Below are 18,675 nucleotides of genomic sequence, written 5' to 3'. Positions count from 1 at the left end.
ATTTTTTCATAATCACATGGGTACGTCTTGACATCCCGCTGCCTGGCTAGCTTGGCTGAACTTGTCCTGACTTGCAAAATCCAGGTTACGATACCAAATGCATGACCTTCGTCAACGATGACAAAAGAATCTAATATGGGGCAAGGCGAATCGCTCTGCCGCGGGATGAATGTTTGTTGTCACACCCTTTTGTTCTTTCTGGGCTATTTTCATTTATTTTGTAAATCACAATTCCAAATACTGGTGGTGCTTCGTCGTTTTCAAATGTTCAAATGTTTGATCTCATCGGTCAGGAACCTGGAAATTCATAGGGGCTATGCATAGTTAAGAAGGCGCCGTTTATGCGTTTAATTGAGCAATTTGAATTAATTACCACAAATCGGCCAGCACTTTGTGAAGAGCATGATTTGGCTATTAGAAGGTAAAATCAACGATTTGAGAGTAAATCGAAATCACTGTGTTGCACAAAATGATGGTGGTTAAATCACTAGTAGGTCTTGATAGTTACTTGGGGTTATGGTGGGCATGTAATACATTTACTAGGTGCACGCAAGTTTTGTTAGGGGGAGGGGAAATCGGCCAATCGTGAACGGTCTTGGCATTCGGGAGCGCGCGTTGCACTTCTAATCTCAAAAAGCGCTGTGTCATTATCGATAAATCGCGTGGCAAAAGTTGAAGTCAAACCTTGGACTATTATAAGCATGAAAAACATCAAAAACATCAGAAACATCAGAAACATCAGAAAAATCAGAAACATCAGAAACATGCTCTCTAGTCTGCCTTTTTCTTTTGCAAAACAGCCTCTTTCTCTTCTTTTGGTGGAGATTCGTAAATGGAGGGCAAGCCGATTTTCCCTGTCGCGTGCTGCAAACTTGTTCAATGTTACTATACTATGGATGCTGGATATCCAAAATCTAATAAAGTATCAAGGACCAAAATCTCACAATCCTAGTATTACCCAAGACCCGAAGAATTTTTCCGATGAGAGTCAAAAAAAACCTTGTAAGCAACAATGCGAAAACAAAAATATCTACCGTAGTACTGCCCACCACTGCCCACCGTGAGAACTGACTCGGAATTATATAAATGGCCGAATTTGGCGTTCTACAATAAAGCCACCCAGAATGCACTTAAAGAAGCAAAGTCGTCCTGCAATGAGAATATCCATGTCGAATCAGAAGAGTAAATATGTGACCTTGGAAGTCTACACCCCCGGCAAGAATTGTCGCCTCTCTTACTATACTATTTTATTTATCTCTCAAGAATCAAGATACCGTTCTGGTTTGTTCTCCCGGTTTATCTCTCTCACTCCTATTATTTCCCTTCCAAGTTTAACCCACTATTCTCTTCCTAACCTTCAATCTCACTGGCTTCATATCATCTTTACCTGTTGGTTATTTACTTCTGACTTTGCTCATTTCCTCTTGTCATTCTTACCTACCATTTCTTTCTTTTCACAAGAAACCTCCTTTCGAAGGTTCCTGCTTCTGATCCTCCCTCCGACAGCCATCACAGACTCGGCATATCACCTGCTATCCAAAATTATTTTTGGACTTGTGGCTACTACTCTCGCCTTATATCGATATTTAATTCAATTCGGCGCACCTACCCCGCTCGAGATGCAACATGTTGAACGCAACAAGGTTTTCAGAGAAAGATTTCTTTACTCTCGCCTACCGCGATTCAGAGAGGTGGAAAAATCAACGACGCCTACAAATGTCTGGTGGAAGTGATACAATTCACCACTTGATGGACTCAGCACAGAGGCCTTCGAAAGCGTATAAACAGTTTGAATACGATCGGTCGTTGCCCCTGCTAACCTCCGGGGAACTTTCGCTCAGCAGAGACCACAGTTTGAGATCGATACAGCTGTTCGGTCCCAGGTTCAAGAACAGATCTTGGATGACACAGTGTATCGAGTCCGCTGTCGTGCACTGGATTGGCGCCTCCATAAATGCCTCACCTGGTTACTGAGCTACATCCTCATTATACGAGAGGAAGGTTGAAATGAAAGCTGCGATGGGAGGTTGAACTCACACACAAACATTGAATCACCCTAGGAGGAGAGCCAGGCTTACATCCGCAACATATCCCTGAATCAAGACATCCCTGAATCAAGAGATCCCTGATCCAAGACATCCCTGAATCCAATTCCTCGCTGACCGGAATGAAGGAGACAGGAAGGCCTATATTATCGGGGGATGGATGATGAGTGCTCCGTCCAACGAGAAAAGGCTATACCGCCGAGAAACATGGCTGTGCTTTTCCAGAAAATAATTGCAATTGAAGACGATGCAATGACAACATATGTTATGGCACATGATCAAGCATTATACCAGTTGACGAGCCGAATGTCCGTTTGTGTTTATCCTGATTCATATCTCGTTTTGCCTATTCATGGATTATTATGCGAGAAGATGATCATTTGGCATTACGGTCCAGTCCCCGCCGCAGATCGGCGTCTAAGCCGAGAGGCAAACATCTCATCTCACGAACCTCTCCCAAACCCAAACTCACTCACGCCAATCAATCGCGAGTTACCTCCAAGGGCACTTACTCAAAAACCGATGCCATGGCTACAGTGACTCCGAAAATTGTACATGGAGTCGTGAGTCATAAGCGTCAAGACCATACTAGGGTGCGGGGAAGGATCTAAATAGTACTAACTTGTCAGGATGGCTCGAGGCTCGAGCCGAGCCGCTATCCATGGATGATTTAGCCGATGATCGAGTGTGATCAATTGATAAATGAGATAAACAACGTCGATAGAGATTAACATTATACGGCACTAAAGAAAGGTTCCCCACATAGACCAGCCAAGTTCGGAGATCCCGATCTTCGTGAGTCATGACTTTATTTCAAACTTGGGGCTAAAAATGCTATCAGCAGTCGGGCGTCCGTCTCCAGCCCCGGATAAAGCTCCTTCGCCATTTCCATTATGATTACACAATTGGAGAACTACACAATCGATGTCCTAGATGGCACTTGGCACTGATGGTAGACTAGGAACCAGGATCACTGAGTCACAATCCAAATGGATTAGCCTCTTCCAAAAGTACCTTGTTCAGTGATTTACCCCACACTCGAGCACTCGAGTACTTATAGATCGCATCCTAGCTGCAGTTTTTTACAATTCACCAGAATAACCACTATTCAATTCCTCCAAAGCATTCAAGGCTACTACCACCCACTCAGTATCAGCTATCATATCTACATCAGCTCTTAGCCACCATAAACCCGATTCTGCGAACCAAGCCAAAATGTCTGCGTCCCCATTCACAGCCTCTCCCACATTCTCGATCCCCAGTGCCCGCCTGCACATCTCCTACTTCCTCCCGGACTCCCCCTCGCACAGCGCCTTCCTCGTCAAGCTATGGAACACCGACGAATTCATCAAGTCCTCCGGTCGCACCGGCATCGACACACCGGAAAAGGCCTCCAATTTCCTCCGCAACCGCGTCCACGCCGACTATGCCCGAAACAAGTACGGCATCTTCCTAGTCTCGCTCAAGCCGCACGAGGACGCATCTCTGGCCGAAAGCACCCCCATTGGCACAGTCTCCCTGATGAAGGGCGAGCCGCCCAATTCGTATCTGGCGCCCGATATTGGCTATGCGATTCTGCCCGAGGAAACCGGGAAGGGATATGCGACTGAGGCGGCGGTTACGTTGCTCGAGTATGCGCGGAAAGAACTCGGGATCGATTCGGCGTTCGGGTTCTGTGCTAGTGATGATGCCCACAGCGCGAGGGTGCTGGAGAAGATTGGGTTCGAATCGAGGGGAGAAAGGAAGTTGAGGGTTTTTGGGGGGAAGGAGAGTGCTGTTTTTGTGCTGCCTGGTATGAGCCGGGACTTGACGGTTTATGGCTTGGATGATTGAAGGAGAATTAGGATTTGGGAGACTGTAAATAGCTTAGGATGTCTGCAATACATTTATTCCATCACTATCTTTCATTGCTTATTGTGTTTCTTCCCGACCTTGAAATTGCATCACACCTTTAGAGTAAATTTACTCCACCATTATTGATTATTTAGCCTCGAAATTGAAATTCAACAGGATTCATTGGAATGACCTCGAGGGCATACTGTACGAATTTGAACTTTTCAACGTTCTTTTTGGGGTGGTGGTGACGCAATTCGTGCAAAATGGCGCAAAACAGGATGGCCAAAGATGATAATCGCTTTTTTTGCGCATTGCCTTGTATTCCTTTTGCTAGTAAAAGTCTTCATATGTCAATAACACAACCACCGTCTATTATTTCTGCTTTAAATAATTCATGTGAGCTCTTTATATCTAATTGATGACTCCTTGTAAGTATAAACTGATTTTAACTAAGAATGGTGGTGTAGAAAGGCAATAAAAACAAGGATCAAGTTATTGCTGGCCAGACATTTCGCCTCGGGCCTCTTGTAATATAATCTCCAGTCTTCAGCCAAAGAACTTGACTTTTCCTTTACTCCACCAAAAGTCTTTTTTTCTTCTTTCAAATTCAACCAGGTGGTAGCTAGTAGTCTAAAGATAATTCTGTAAGAAATTCGGTCTTTTCAGGAGCCTTTGGGGCTGGTGATGAAGCAATTCGTGCAAAATGGCGTAAAAAAGGATGGCCAAACTTGATTATCGCTTTTTTGTGCGCATTGCCTTGTATTCCTCTTGTTAGTAAAAATCTCTATATATCAATAACACCACCATCGTTTATTATTTCTTCTTTAAATAATTCATATAAGCTCTATATACTCAACTGCTGATTCTTTATAAGTTTTCGCTAATTTGAACTAATAATGGTGGTGTGGAAAGGAGTTAAAAACAACGATCAAGTTATTGCTGGGTAAACATTTCCCCTTGGGCCTCTCTCGATTACTATGTGGTTATCAACCGAAGAACTTAATTGTCGCTTTATTCCACCAGAATTGTTTGTTTTTCTTTCAAATTCAATATGGTAGTATTTAGTAGGCTAGAGAGTATTCTTTGAAAAATTGAGTCTCCCAAAGCTCTTTTTGGGGCGGTGATGAAGCAATATATTCAAAATGGCGCAAAAAAGGATGGTCAACAAGAATTATCGCTTTTTCTTGCGCATTGCTTAACATTCCTGTTGTTAGTAAAAAACTCCATATGATAATAAAACCACCACCTTTAATTATTTCTACTTCAAACAATTCTTGTGAACTAAGTGAGCTTGATATGTGATTATGTGAAAATATCAGCAGATTCTAATGAATAATGGTAGTGGGAAAAGGAATTCAAAAAGATGATACTGTTATTGCTGGCAAAACATTAATGATTTTTGGACCTTATCTATAGCTTAAGGGCTTTACAGATTCCTTACTTCGGTATTTTTTCTCGGAGTTCATCTTTACTGTGATCTTTACTGTGATCTTCACTGTGAATCTGTGATGACATATGAAAATGACGTCATGGTATATGGCCCCTGTGATGCTCACGTGTAACTTGCATCCATGGATGATGGATGTATCCGTGTTTTCTCTTCCTATTAATTGATCAAGATTCCCCTGTCAATATGCATGAGCCGATCATACCGAGGATAGCCTCCCTTCTGCAGAGGATAAAGCGACCGGCATGGACTCCCCGGTCACCACTCCGTTGTTCGTACAGTCCTAACGAGTGCAAACCCCGGATAGCTCGGCTGGTACCACGAAGAGAAGCTTCCTTCACAAAACAGAGATTAAACATAAATGGCAATCACTTCCCAGACGAAATCAGTCGGCTGAACTCCTTCAAGCAGCAGGTGTTTGATCAATCCATTGCGCTATCTCACAGTCGCATGAATGACTCGACTGAATTAAAGTGTGCATTGTTCAATGGCGATGGGTCCACGGTTTTCAAAGAGACCCTTCTCACAAAAGCCCAAGTGGCCCAGCAATATGGCATTGATGCTCGCGATTTAAGGAACGCGGATCTAGTCTCCGAAGGCATTCCCCATATCCTGGTCCGACCGTCTGCGATATTCGTCAGTGTTTTCACACTGCGACTTTTAATCCAATGCGACCGAGCGCTTCTCTTCCTTCTTGATTCAGAGACCGATGGCGTGAAAATGCAAGATGTGTTCGAGCACAATTTGCAAAGTAGAGTGAGAACCGAACAGGGCTCGGGACTTACGCCTGGCCTCCCTTTCGAATTACGCGTTGTGGATGCAGCCCTCGCATCTGTCACTGCAATTCTTGAAGCCGAACATTTAATCCTCAGCGATGAGGTTGAGAAGCGTCTCGAAGATTCCAAAAAGGAAGATACCGTCCACTTGGCTCTACGTGATCTGCTGGAGCATGGAAAGCGACTGATCACCATTGAGCAGCGGGCCCGCCAGGTCCGCTCTGCTCTTCAGGAACTTCTGAATAATGATGATGACCTTGCAACTATGTATTTGACAGATCGACAGGCGGGGAAACCACATGCCGTTGAAGATCACCAAGAAGTCGAATACTTGTTAGAAGCGTACTATAAAAATGCAGATGCCATAGCCGAATCTGCTAGTGCGCTTGTGGCCGAGGTCAACCGTACCGCCAGAGCCATAAAGTCGATTCTGGACGTTCGCCGAAATCAGATCATGATTTTCGAGGCTCATCTCGAGATTTGGATGCTAGGCTTTGCTGTTTCGACCTTTGTGGCTGGTCTCATTGGAATGAACGTGATCAATTTTATGGAAGAAATTCCTTATGCATTTGCATGGCTTGCATCGGGATGCGCTATAGCGACTCTACTCATCTCGAGAGTTGGTATGTGGCAGCTCAGAAAGTTTAGGAAAATGCGGCTTTAGAAAATATTCCAACATTGAATTGAGCCTACGTGGTCTACACTGGAAGTCAACGAAGCACTTATATTTATTTCATGCCAGCTCAAATCAGTCATTTAAAACATCAATGCAATAGACAATACCCATCATATTCACAAATGGTTTCCAAAAGTCATCAATTCCGAAATCCTAATTATTGTGGTCATCAAACATTATCCAAACACATGATTAAAACAGCAAGGCAAAGCCCGAATACTGTCGCAGACATCGCTCCTTTACATCGCTTGCACTCATCTAAGCAGTGAAGTCACAAGGCAGCGAACCACAACAATACCCATGCTCAGAGCTCAAAGCACCCTCAAAGTCAATGTTATGACAGCCATCACTAGTGCGCCACATAAGAGCAGCAAAAGAATAATCCCCATCGGTTATCTCAGAGAAGCTAAGATTAAAACGTCAGTTATGCTGCAACGGAAATATGACATTCAAATATTTACTCAACAGTGCACTCGGTGGACGTGCATTCGTTAAATCCTCCCCATAGATAGCCCATGTAGACAGACCCGCTGGTGAAGTCGGTCAAGGTGATGATCTGTTCGTAAAGACCACTAGAGCTGTACGAATAGGCAGAGGCTGCCATTGAGCCTGTGAAGGCGGTTACGGAGCCCACCAGGGCAGCGGTAGCAAGGAGATGAGAGAATTGCATTTTCAATGTTGGAGATGGATTGAAGGCGTGAAAGGCTTGGATATTTGAATTGATTGTTGGTGTTGCTTGAGATGAGCCTCAGATGATTTTCGTTAATGACGAGGAGATTATTCCCTCCCAGTCTTTATAGGGTTTCGAACAATGGATATCTACTAGTAATATTGGTTCGGCCCCTTTACTACTCCAGTCCTTCTAGCTGCGACCGTGATACTGTAGGATTGTGGCTCTTTGCACACTACTTGCTTACTGCATAATTAATCAACATTCATGGATACACACCGCAAAGTGCCCAAGTGGTGAGATCTGCCAAGGTGAAGTGGCCCCTTTGAAGTTTCATGACGAGTATTCTCCGGGGGTTTGAGGTGAAAAGATCTTATCATAGATCTGTATAAGGGAGTGGGTTTCGAACAGATGTTCAACTTGTGAACTATAAGATATTTAGCTACTGGTTATGCAGACATAACTAATTCTGGTCAAATTTTGCCCGCCAGGACTTTATGCTGTCTTGTGGTTATCATGTTTATTTCATTACTTCATAGCAGTAGAATTATTTGATGTCGAATCCAAAGGTCGGTGAACTGCTTACTGACCCTGTCATAACCTGGGCACTATAGAGATCTATTTTAGATTATTTGAAGCAGCCACATTTCATTATCCAATCAGCACTAGACGGTAGGCTCGTGGGTAAAAAGCCCGCCTATACAGTAATCGCAGTCCATACCTCAAAGAGATAGGCAATACGTCCGTGCTAGTAGGTGGCGGGTACTGCAAGCCATACACAGCCCCCAACGCTACATAACTGGACATAAAAACGATACGCATGGATGTAGCTGGATCGTCTTTGATCAATAAGAGATCGAAGATGGATAAAAATCAAAATAAACTTGCTTATGTACAACGTGCAGCTAATCTCCGTAATTTAAAGTCTGTAGCTGCACATCAATGTATAGAAAAGCTTTTCCTATGATACCAAGAAGTCTTACAAACATTTCAACACGGCGACAGAGCTTAGCATGCACTGCTACTCTGTGCACATTTATAACTATTGCTCCGTCTTGGCCCTGCACTAAAGTCACATCAGATAGAATCCTGATTCATGCTGGCTCAATTACCCGACGGTTGATATGCTCACAGTTTGTTTATGGCGGGTCGGGACGTGGTTCATGCGGGGTACTACTTAAGGGATTCTTGTAAGTAAGCTTCTAGGGTTGGAAGCGAGTCAGATTGATATTCCCTCTCCCCTTGCACCTGGTGGACTTGGGCTGCAATGGATATCACTTAGTTGTTATTAGTGGACTTGACACAAACGGGGGAAACTGGCGTGAGATTCCAAGGTTGTCCGGTTTGTTTACTGGGGTTTACTGAAGTCAACAATGGTCTAACTTGAAGCGCATTGGACGTCCTAGCTCGGCTGGATTCATGGCGGCATAATGCCTAGTAGACCTTTTTATTAAAGCTGCATGTGTGGAGGCTAAACAATCAATTGAAACAAGAAGAATGTCAAGTCCATTTTTCCAACGTATATTTGAAAGCCTATATTCTAAATCAACACCGTATAGATAATCTACCGGCACTTACTAAAGCGCACCATAGTAGGCTGCTTATCCCAGAACCACCAGATACCCTGCTCCTCCCACCGAGGCAGCTCAATCCCTGGCGGTATCGACAAGTCATACCTCCACAGCAGCCGCGCAAGGATAATCCTCAACTCCAACCAAGCCAGATTCTGACCGGGGCAATTATGCGCGCCCAACGAGAACGGATTAAACGCAATTTTACTATCATCTTGGAACCGAGAGCCTGAAGAACCCTCATCAAGCCAGCGCTCTGGGGCAAATTCCGCCGCATGACTGAAATTGCGCGAGGCACGATACGCCGCAAATGGGGGAACCGAGACCACCATTCCACCGGGAACAAAGCGTCCGGCAATAGTCGCGCCATCCGAGGGGACCTGGCGGCGCATGCCATCTGGGATTGTAGGACAGAGTCGCATGCCCTCGTTCAAGACTGCGTCCAGATAGGGGACAGATTTCAAGGCTGATCCGGTAATATCTTGTTCCGAGGATGGGAATGTCGCTCGGAGAACTCCGACCAGCGTGTTGAGTTTTTCCGGACTGCGGAGGAGATGGTTGATGACGCCCGTCAGAACCGTAGTGACAGATTCACTGCCGGCGGCCACGATCATCATAGAGTTGACCTCCATCTCTTCCTGCGTCATGGATTCAGACGCCAGCATTGTCCCGACTAGATCCGGCCTGCTCGCGCCGCTGGTGACCCGGTCGCGGACATTTTGCTCAGTCAGCTTCCACATATCCATGACGCCCTGTAGCGCAGAGGGTGGAGTGATAGCCATTAGAAATGAGTAGACTGGCGGGTAGAACTTCAGAGCACCGACGACGATAGCAGCCTTGAACTGGCTCACTGTCTGAACCCAGGGATGATACGTCAGGCCTTCCAGACAGCCAAACGAGGACCCCCAGGTAAGATCGCCGATCACGTCAAAGGCGAGATAATTGATCCATTCGACAACGTCGACAGCAGCCGATTTGTCCTTGTAGAGATGATCGTCCAGCTTCCCGAATAACTTATCCACGTAGTGCTGGATAAAAGGCTCTTGGTCCATGGCGTATTTGTCGGAGAATCCGGGCGCGAGAATTTTGCGCAGGCGCGCGTGTTCGGATTCAGAGCATGCGATCAGATTGGCGGCTGTCTTGCCCGGCGGCTGGTCCTTGTATTGGTGTGGGCGGACGAATTCCCGGCCTTTGGTGTAGATGTCGCGCCAGGCGGCGGGGTCGATGATGGATAGCTCGTCGGGCGCGACGCGGACGATGTCGCCGTATTTTTCATGGAATTCTTTGATTCGATGCGGGAGAGTACCCCCCATCATTGACTTGAGGAAGGGAAATCGAAATGCGCGCCATAGGAGCGGGCCTGGGTACTTTGAGAGTGGGTGAAGCCATAGATTGTTGATTATTTGACCGGTGAGGTACTGGGGGGTATCAGTGACTGTGGGGTAGATTTGGGTTAAATAGATGTTGTTTGCATTACCAGAGTTGGTAGGAGGATGAGGATAGCGACGATCGCCATGATGTTTGGCGTGGGGCCGTGGGCTGGTGGAGGTAAGTGAGATTGGAGTTGGAGGGTCAGATGCGGCGTTCAACGAGCTCAGGAGCTGCGGAGAATTGACTTCAGGAATGGACGGAAGATTAAACTAGCTAGAAGAGGAGAGTAAGCTGGAACAAGCTTGAGTCAAGGTTGAGCAGGTCAGGCTGCAATTGCTTTCTTAAATTCTTTGTTCTACTTTTAACCCCACGCGTCGGGAAGGATGTCTCCACACAGAATTCGGGGCGGCCCGTACAGTAATGCCACGGCCTTTACAGGTGTCAACAAAAGTGGGCTCATGTGGAGTTATTTGATCTGCTTAGTTAAAGGATTGTAACCTAACTAACTACTAGATTGTAAAGATTTACATGAATAAAACATTAGACTGTCGCAGAGCACCGAAACCACTTAATTGGCCCCCTTTGCTTGGTAATTGCTATGTTCGATAAGTTGGATCATATCTATCAGTCCGGCTTCCTTTAATCTGTTATTCTATATTAGCATTCAAATTATTATTTTTCTTCCTACTTCCCTGAACCACTACTTCAATCACTGATCAATAAAATCATTACAATGGCCTCCCATCCCAAGTTCTTCCCGGAGCTTATCCAGCCCGAAACGATCATTTCGAAATTCCGCAGTGCAATAACCATCAGGGAGTAGACGCCGCTTATCTGGAAGGGGACAACCCTCCATGGCGCAAGAATCAAAGTCAATGATGACCGGAACATCCTCATGGCGATCCTTGAACATCACATTATCCAATCGCATATCGTTGTGGACAACACCAAAGCTATGAAGGTGCTCTAAACCAGCCTCGATTTGTCGGAGACAATTTTCTCTATCAACCCAGCGACCATCTGCAATGCGATCTTCAAGCGTCTCTTCATATCTTTCGAAGCAGAGTCCGGTAATGCGACCGTTCTCTACGGTACAACCAAGATAACGAGCGACGTTCTCATGCGTAGTATCGAATAGCAATTCGCAGATTTGCGCTTCTCGAAGTACCCAAAGGCTGAGGCATGCTGAACCATCATAGCCGGTGAGTCGGGGGCGTTTTGTGAAAACGCTCGGATTCTCGGGATTAGGACATATGGTAAAATCGCTTTCCGTCTTGGGGAAGATGTGCTCTGGGAGGATCTTCTTGAGGCTGGGGTGGTTGGATATACTGGGCATATCCACTGGATGTGTGATGCGCTCGGGGACCTGGGCTGAATAGTAGTTGGATGCATCACGGAGAATGACATGAGTGTTGAGGAACTTTGGGCTGCCTCCGAGCTCCCATTGCTCTGACATGGAGTGAAACTCCATCTCGATGGTGGTTCGGTGTTATTGATCAGGCTAGGGGGAAATTTAGTCTAACCACCGCGAATCTTGTCGCTGTTGGGTATTTTGAAGAACGGTGAGCAGAGGCCCAATTCCACGCAATTTCAATCCCAGCCACCCCCTTTAGTCAGGTTCTTGTCCGAGCTACGCGTCAAATTCTTTCCTGTTCCAAGGTGCTAAGGTTTAAATTTAAGAGATGGTTCATTTCGAATGTCGTATTCAAGATCTGATCTGATTCTCTTCCTTGAATGACTTAGGTACTATGCAGTGTCCCAATACAAAGGACCAAACCCGCGCCTATCATTCTAGTATAAACATTGACAGTGTACCCACAGCTGAAAGCGTGTATAGTAGCAGCTGCTCATCCCGTGAAACGACGCCTGCCAACTTGATACCCCTGTATCTCCTAAATTTACTCGCTATCATCTCACAGTTCAAGCCGCTCAGAAGCCGGACGCCGACGCATCAAAATCTCCGCATCCGGATTAGGGAAGATAAACTCATGAGCACGCAGATTCTCAGGCCGCTCATTACCATGCTTGAACTTAAATTCATAATCCATCAACAGCCTCACAAGAATAACCTTGATCTCAAGACTAGCAAAGAAGCGACCCGGGCACGCATTAGCACCATGTCCAAAGTTCAGAATGCGGTCCTGCGTCGTCGAGAACTGATGAAGATGAGACTCGCCCTCTCGCTGGCGCAGCTTGTAGTACCGGAGCCCATCAAACACCTCCGGCTCGGGGGTCACGTCGGGGTCGTTCTGGATAGCGTTGACTGCCATGCTGACATGGGCGCCCTTGGGCAAAACGGTCCCATCCGATAATACTGTCTCCTCGAGGATTACGCGGTGCATGGAGAGAAGGGTTGGCGGGTTGAAGCGCTGGGATTCACGCATGAAGGAGTCCAGTTTGCGGAGCTTGGAGAATGCGGGCTTCTCCCAGGACATCCAGGGGCCCATTTCGGCGATCACGGAGCGGATCTCGGAGCGGATGGGCTCGAGGAATTCGGGGTGGGCGAGGAGGTCGTAGAGGACGTGGACTGCGTTCATTTGCGATGTGTGGATTGAGGCGAGGGACATGACGACTTCGAGGTGGGCGAGGGATGAGGGGTCGCTTTCTTCTGGGGTGGCGATTTCCATCATCCATGATAGGAGGTTGAGTTTGTTTTCTTCTTTTTCTTCGATTCCTTGCGCTTCTTGCTCTCTTCTTCGCAGGATCTCGGGAACGAGGAGCTTCTTTGCTTTTCGGACGTAGGCTGTGCCTCTGTAGGAAGAGGGCATGAGCCAGTTGAGGATTCCGTGGGTCCACATGGGGAATAGTCGAAGGAAGACGAGGGAAACGAAGACTGTTTTATTGTGAGCATTCAATTGCATTTTGGAGGTCTTTGCGATATGTCTTACCATTTTCTGTGAATTGGGTTGAGACCTCTAGCCATTCTGGATTGCGGCAGAGTGGTTTGCCAAGGAAGATTCTTGCACTGACACGCGCGACAAAATCCAGTACTGTGTGGTAAGGCTTGATTGTCACCCACTCGTCTGATTTTATGTTAGTATTCAGTTACTTTGTCATGGTAAGAAATTAAAAATAACGGAGATACTCACCCTCTGACTTCGTAAGTTCCTGCTCAATGGCAAAGTTGACCTCATCCTGCATGGGCCTCGTGAGAGCATTCAGGTTGGGAGTAAGTTTAAGCTGCAATGTACGAAAGTGCAAATTGCTGCGCAGGATAATGTGCATATTTGTCGACGAGCCCATCAAGTTGTGAACATGTGCAACCGTCGGGCTAGCAACATGATTCGGCAACTTGCGAATGTCGTCAACATACTTGGGAGGCAACACGAGCATATCCGTGTCAGCGCGGCGAAACTGAAAAATCTTGTCCGTGCACTGTCACCCCCGCGATTAGTTTCAAGTCTCAAATCCAGGTCACATAATGTCTAAAATATCACTTACTGCACGATACCCCTCAGCCAAGACTTCTTCCGCACGCCGGAAGAACCTATAGTTTGACACCATGATGGGCTCCCAGAGTGTGTTCACGCCAAACACGGGGACTTTGTAACCAAAGACATGAGACCAGGCGAAGGAGAGGAAGTAGCTCCCGATGATGAGAGCCGGAGCCGTCAAGAGCCATGGAATTGATCTATCATCGGCTGTGGAGAGGGACCCATGGGGAAGAGCCCATGACTCGGTAATGTTGGCGGCCATGTCTCCGTGCAGTCAATTTTGTTTGGAAGCTCGAATGAAAGGCCAAGAGGAAGAAGGGAACAACAATTGATCTTATGAGGACCTGAGGAACTGCCCTACCCCCAAACTTGGTAGTACTCACTAGCAGGACGGACACTTTGTTGTGGGTCCGGTATAGGTGCATGTATGTTAAATACGTGGCTGAAAATGCGTATCTTTCAAAGTGTTCCACTTGGGCTATGTTGGATGGGCTTACCCCAATATGTCATGATTAGCACTGGAGAACTTGATCAATGATCAATGATTGGTAGTTGCAGTATGGATGTTTACCCCAAGGGTGCCGTGTCCTATCTCACTGACACCGGACCCGAGTGAGGGGTTGGGGGCCAGGGGCCATAGGCATGTGCAGGAAAGCGAGATGTGCTTCTTCTACGACACCGCTGAGATGGGCCCAGCTCATAGACCCTACTAGTGACATCTTCACCTAAGCGCTTCTCTTTTGGGCTCCAGGGCCGCCCAGGTGGCTTGCAGCTTCTATCCAACTACTTTAGAGTAGTATATGCACGCACAGTACATTAGTGCTATCTCTTGGACGTGCATAAATATAGTTTACAAAGTTGATGCTAAAAATACCAGAAAGTTTCCTAGACCTGTTTCCAAGTTTCCATTGAAATCTAAAACTATAGCAAATAACGTCATGATCAATTGATGAAATTAACAATTCCCCAGCCCGCTACAATGAAGTTTGAAGAAGCCCTCCATAAAACATTACAATCCTCTAGTTCTGCATCCGACTAGCAATGTCCTGAGCAATGTAGATCTGTCCAAATAAATCCGTCACATCCACAAAAGCCTGGATCTGCGCCGCTGTCGCCGTGCTCACTTCAGCTGAAAGGCGCGTAAGACACACCTGCATACATTCCCGTTCAAACCCCGCAATATCAATCAGATCCTGCTTGCTATCGTTTGAGTTTCCCAGCACGTCCCCATTGAACTCGCTGAAATCGAGGCTGTTTAAATTCTTTTCTGCCGCGTCCCGACGCTGAGACCCGTAATCATTGTACTGCCGACACATAGTGGCCAGGTGCAAGCCCAGGGCCCGGGCAAAGAACTTTTGCTTGATAGAGGAAAACCCAAATGATCCGCCTTTACTGATGAGGCAAGAGAAGAATGAGAATGAATAGGGACAGCTGGTGTCATGGGCGCCCGTTGTCCGAACCCAATCGAAATATGATTGACTGGTGACATTTCCATTTGCATCCGTGTCTTGGGCTCTCATTCGAGAATTGTCGGCGTTATGGGACATGTGCGCGAGGAGGAATTTGTGTATTTCAGCAGCAACCTGTTTCTGTGCGCTTTCCTCGATGCTCGTGATGCAGCGGTGGTTCCGGATATGTCTTATATATTTCCGGATCACCTCATTGACCTCTTGCAGCGACATGATGTGCGATTGGCCCCGGCTGTCCTCTGATTCTGGAGATTGTGGTTCCCGGTCCCATTTAGCAATCGAGTTTTCGGTGTTTGAGAATCCGTTCAGGCATTCGGCTCGAATGGTGGCTTTGAGCTCAGCCAAGCTCGAATCTGGGAGCTTGGCGACTACCGATTCCATGTATTCGTCGGCTTGATAGTTGAGCATCGATATAACCATCATATCCCACATTATCCTGCCGGAAAGAGGATACTTCAATCCAGAGTTAACACTCGTCCAGGCGATTGGAATGTAATCAAGGTATTTATCTTCTGTCATGGCCATCTCGTCTCGGGGGAAAATGTCGAGTCTGACGGTTCTCAACAGCCCCGAGTAAAGATGAGCCTCTGCAACAGCCAAAACCATAGTCTTTTCTGGCATCGTTTGGAATAAGGGCAAACGACCGAAGAACTTGGACATTTTTAAAAGCTTCTTGCCTGGCATATCGAAAATCCGCATGACTTCCGGGGTCCATGTTTTCTCTCCCGTTGGGGCCTTCATTGCTGCAAGGCAGTATGTCTCGGAAAGTGCAGGTAACTTGTACGTGACCTTTTCAATCCAGATAAAGTCCCCTTCTGCCCAATCATTTGAGTGAACTGTGAGATATTCTCTTCCTTTTAGCAGGGAAGCTTCAGCAAGTTCGCGAAGAGATTGCAACCACGGGAGACGGAGCATATATGCAAGCAAAAGTACGCTGTATGCAGTCCTTTCCAAGGAGCTACTCCAGGAACCATTCTCAGATTGTCGGTTCAAAGTCCTGGAAAAAAGCTGACAGAGTATAATCGGCACCCGATATCTGATGAGCTCGGTTGGGAAAGTCTCTAAAAGCCCTTCGCTCCAAACTTCAAGGAGGCGAACCAATGCGCTGCTTAAAAGCATTTCGGTGTATTCGGATGCCAAGTTCCATTTGTCCCGCAGACCTTCGTCCTCCCAACCCGAAAGCAGGAATTTCACAGACTTTTCGATCTGAGGCCCATACTCTGCAGGATTGCCACATGTCAGGAGGGCAATCAAAATGTTTGCATTTGCGCTGAAACTCGGATCACGTTCGAGCTTGTAGGTTTGAAAGTGGTCTACAGCCTCGAAGCCTTTCACCAAAGCTGAAGGGTCTTCCTTAATACCAAGATTTGTGAGCGCAATAAGGGATCGGGCTGTGTCATCTGCATCTGGCAGAAAACCGGGCGCAAATCCAAGTAGACCCTTCTGCTTTTCAAGAAGCTGCTTCAGATATGTTCCGATAGTCTCGATGTCCACGGAAGCAAAATCATCGATGTCATATCCACTTGCAAGTAGAGTTGAAATTGTCCACGATGTCTCGAAGACTGGTGTCGGGAATCCGCTAGGAACTCCTCCACAATCCCCATAGCTCCGAATAACATTTTTGAGGTACTTCTCCGCTGCATCATCCCATTTGGTTGAGTGGATGAGATAGGCCGCCGTAGAAGCCGGGGAACCCAACATTCCCCCATACTCCGTACAGTGGTGGGATAACTGATCAAAATCTACCTTTCCAATCAGCCCTTCTAGGGAATGAAGCAGAGTTGTTTGATGCTTCGATGTCACCATTTCTGGCCTGAATTTGGACAGCTTCCGCTTGTGAAGTTTCATCAGTGCTGCTTTCCCCGGAAAGTCCAGATCAACGCCTCGTTGTGCCAATTGATAAAGTAGACTGGGGACCAGAACTTCAAAGCCCACGTGCAGAGCCGAGTCAACATCCCAATCCTTGAGCGATTTCGAGAGCGCTGCAGTTGCTCGAGTGATTCTGGACTCGTAGTTGATGGGCTCATGATCGAACTCATTATCGTCTTCCAAGCCTTGTATATCGTGGTGCACCAACAATGACAACAATCCCGCCATGGTGTTTAGGATTCCATCCACAGGCGATGCATTTGTTCCCCAGGACCCATCATCATGCTGCTCGCGAAGCATATACTTGAAAGACCGAGGAAACGCCCATTGAGGAACACCCGCAGCATCCACTTTGCTGACCATTGATAGCCATGCGGTGTCATACAGGGAGATGCTGAATCCTCCAAACCCATTTTCGGCTTGGCAACCCTCAGAGATGTTGGCCACCACCTGATGAGCTCTTTTAACAAGGTCAGGGGCTTCTGCCCCCAGCTTTCTTCGTTTGTCAGGAGCCATTGGTTTGAGAAATGACTTGGAGAGATTCAAGTGAGACCTTTGTGCAAGGTAGAATGTCGATCAAACTCTGTGTGATGAGCTAAGTCGATGCGATGCAATTGACCCGGCAAAGAGGTCATGGCATCCTGGGCACAGATCGTAATACTCTTGCCGCTTGGAGTCCTCCTTGTTCCGGAAAAAGGCTTTAGTCCACAATGGGCGATGATAGCTGAACGTCATACTCGGAATGTATTTGGATGGTATGATAGATTGCTCCGTATCAACTAGTGACTTTGACAAACAGACGGCGGCGCATGAAGCCCGTGGTGTCAGCGGTGATCCACTATTTCTTGACACGATTGCTTGACGGAAAGGATACGCGACATGTCTGGCATAATCTAATTACTCCGGTCATAAACTTGTGCCTAGTCTATACTTGGCCAAGGTGGTGCTGTGGAAGTAATTTCAAAGTGCGTGGTGAGTAGGCGCCCATGTGTTATCTCCACTGCATGAACCCTGCAGCAGATTACGGAAAGACGTTAGGCTGACCAAGGGTGATTGATAGGTTACATCGCTAATGACGTGATAAGCGTGCAAATAAGCACTAGTCGCCATTTAACTCTTTCTCTGCAGACAGACATGGTTTGATTCTGGGACCCGGTAGCCCATACGTAGGATGGAGAGGCGGAGGTTTATCCTCATTTGGACTGAGAAACCGGTCCTGCATCTTGTTTCTTGTGTACGAAGTATAATCTATGAGCAAGCTTCCAAGGTTGGGGCCATAAAACGGGGTGGTAAAGGGTAGAAAGCGGGTGAGCCACCAGGGTTTGTGGCGTTTGGATTAAGACTATTTTTGATGGATTTCGGCCGATCAGGGACGGGCCATAGATATTAGGGAGCGTAGAGAGTGATCATCATTGGTGCATCAGTCCAACTTAGTTTAAACGAGTTTAGTAACTTTTAATGTGTTTGTACACTCAGAATTGGCCCCCACTTGTTCCACTATTTCTTACTAT

At 46.7% G+C, this 18,675-nt stretch overlaps 7 protein-coding genes across 7 annotated transcripts; 2 read left to right on the top strand and 5 right to left on the bottom strand.

Moving 5' to 3' along the window:
- Positions 1-3,260: 3,260 nt before the first annotated feature.
- On the top strand, positions 3,261-3,878 carry N7466_011424 (GNAT family N-acetyltransferase; the record flags this gene model as incomplete). The annotated part of the gene is made up of 1 exon (XM_057170813.1): positions 3,261-3,878. One exon carries the CDS (start codon positions 3,261-3,263, stop codon positions 3,876-3,878), a length of 618 nt encoding a protein of 205 aa, XP_057015534.1.
- A 1,695-nt stretch (positions 3,879-5,573) lies between these two features.
- N7466_011423 (CorA family magnesium transporter) lies at positions 5,574-6,768 on the top strand (the record flags this gene model as incomplete). The annotated part of the gene is made up of 2 exons (XM_057170812.1): positions 5,574-5,599; positions 5,679-6,768. 2 exons carry the CDS (start codon positions 5,574-5,576, stop codon positions 6,766-6,768), a joined length of 1,116 nt encoding a protein of 371 aa, XP_057015533.1.
- Positions 6,769-7,038: 270 nt separating this feature from the next.
- Positions 7,039-7,450, bottom strand: N7466_011422 (uncharacterized protein; the record flags this gene model as incomplete). The annotated part of the gene is made up of 2 exons (XM_057170811.1): positions 7,039-7,186; positions 7,242-7,450. 2 exons carry the CDS (start codon positions 7,448-7,450, stop codon positions 7,039-7,041), a joined length of 357 nt encoding a protein of 118 aa, XP_057015532.1.
- A 1,564-nt stretch (positions 7,451-9,014) lies between these two features.
- N7466_011421 (cytochrome P450) lies at positions 9,015-10,537 on the bottom strand (the record flags this gene model as incomplete). The annotated part of the gene is made up of 2 exons (XM_057170810.1): positions 9,015-10,439; positions 10,499-10,537. 2 exons carry the CDS (start codon positions 10,535-10,537, stop codon positions 9,015-9,017), a joined length of 1,464 nt encoding a protein of 487 aa, XP_057015531.1.
- A 564-nt stretch (positions 10,538-11,101) lies between these two features.
- N7466_011420 (uncharacterized protein) lies at positions 11,102-11,863 on the bottom strand (the record flags this gene model as incomplete). Its single annotated transcript, XM_057170809.1, has 1 exon — positions 11,102-11,863. The coding sequence occupies one exon, from the start codon at positions 11,861-11,863 to the stop codon at positions 11,102-11,104; it is 762 nt and encodes a 253-aa protein (XP_057015530.1).
- A 442-nt stretch (positions 11,864-12,305) lies between these two features.
- On the bottom strand, positions 12,306-14,088 carry N7466_011419 (cytochrome P450; the record flags this gene model as incomplete). Its single annotated transcript, XM_057170808.1, has 4 exons — positions 12,306-13,225; positions 13,281-13,415; positions 13,482-13,767; positions 13,834-14,088. The coding sequence occupies 4 exons, from the start codon at positions 14,086-14,088 to the stop codon at positions 12,306-12,308; spliced, it is 1,596 nt and encodes a 531-aa protein (XP_057015529.1).
- A 757-nt stretch (positions 14,089-14,845) lies between these two features.
- On the bottom strand, positions 14,846-17,680 carry N7466_011418 (Ent-kaurene synthase; the record flags this gene model as incomplete). Its single annotated transcript, XM_057170807.1, has 1 exon — positions 14,846-17,680. One exon carries the CDS (start codon positions 17,678-17,680, stop codon positions 14,846-14,848), a length of 2,835 nt encoding a protein of 944 aa, XP_057015528.1.
- Positions 17,681-18,675: the final 995 nt, after the last annotated feature.

The sequence above is a fragment of the Penicillium verhagenii genome (assembly GCF_028828195.1).
Source record: "Penicillium verhagenii strain IBT 33310 chromosome Unknown utg000013l_segment0_segment0, whole genome shotgun sequence".
Classification (NCBI taxonomy): Eukaryota; Fungi; Ascomycota; class Eurotiomycetes; order Eurotiales; family Aspergillaceae; genus Penicillium; species Penicillium verhagenii.
The sequence above is the reverse complement of the archived record's forward strand: the minus strand, read 5'-3'. Positions and strand labels throughout refer to the sequence as shown.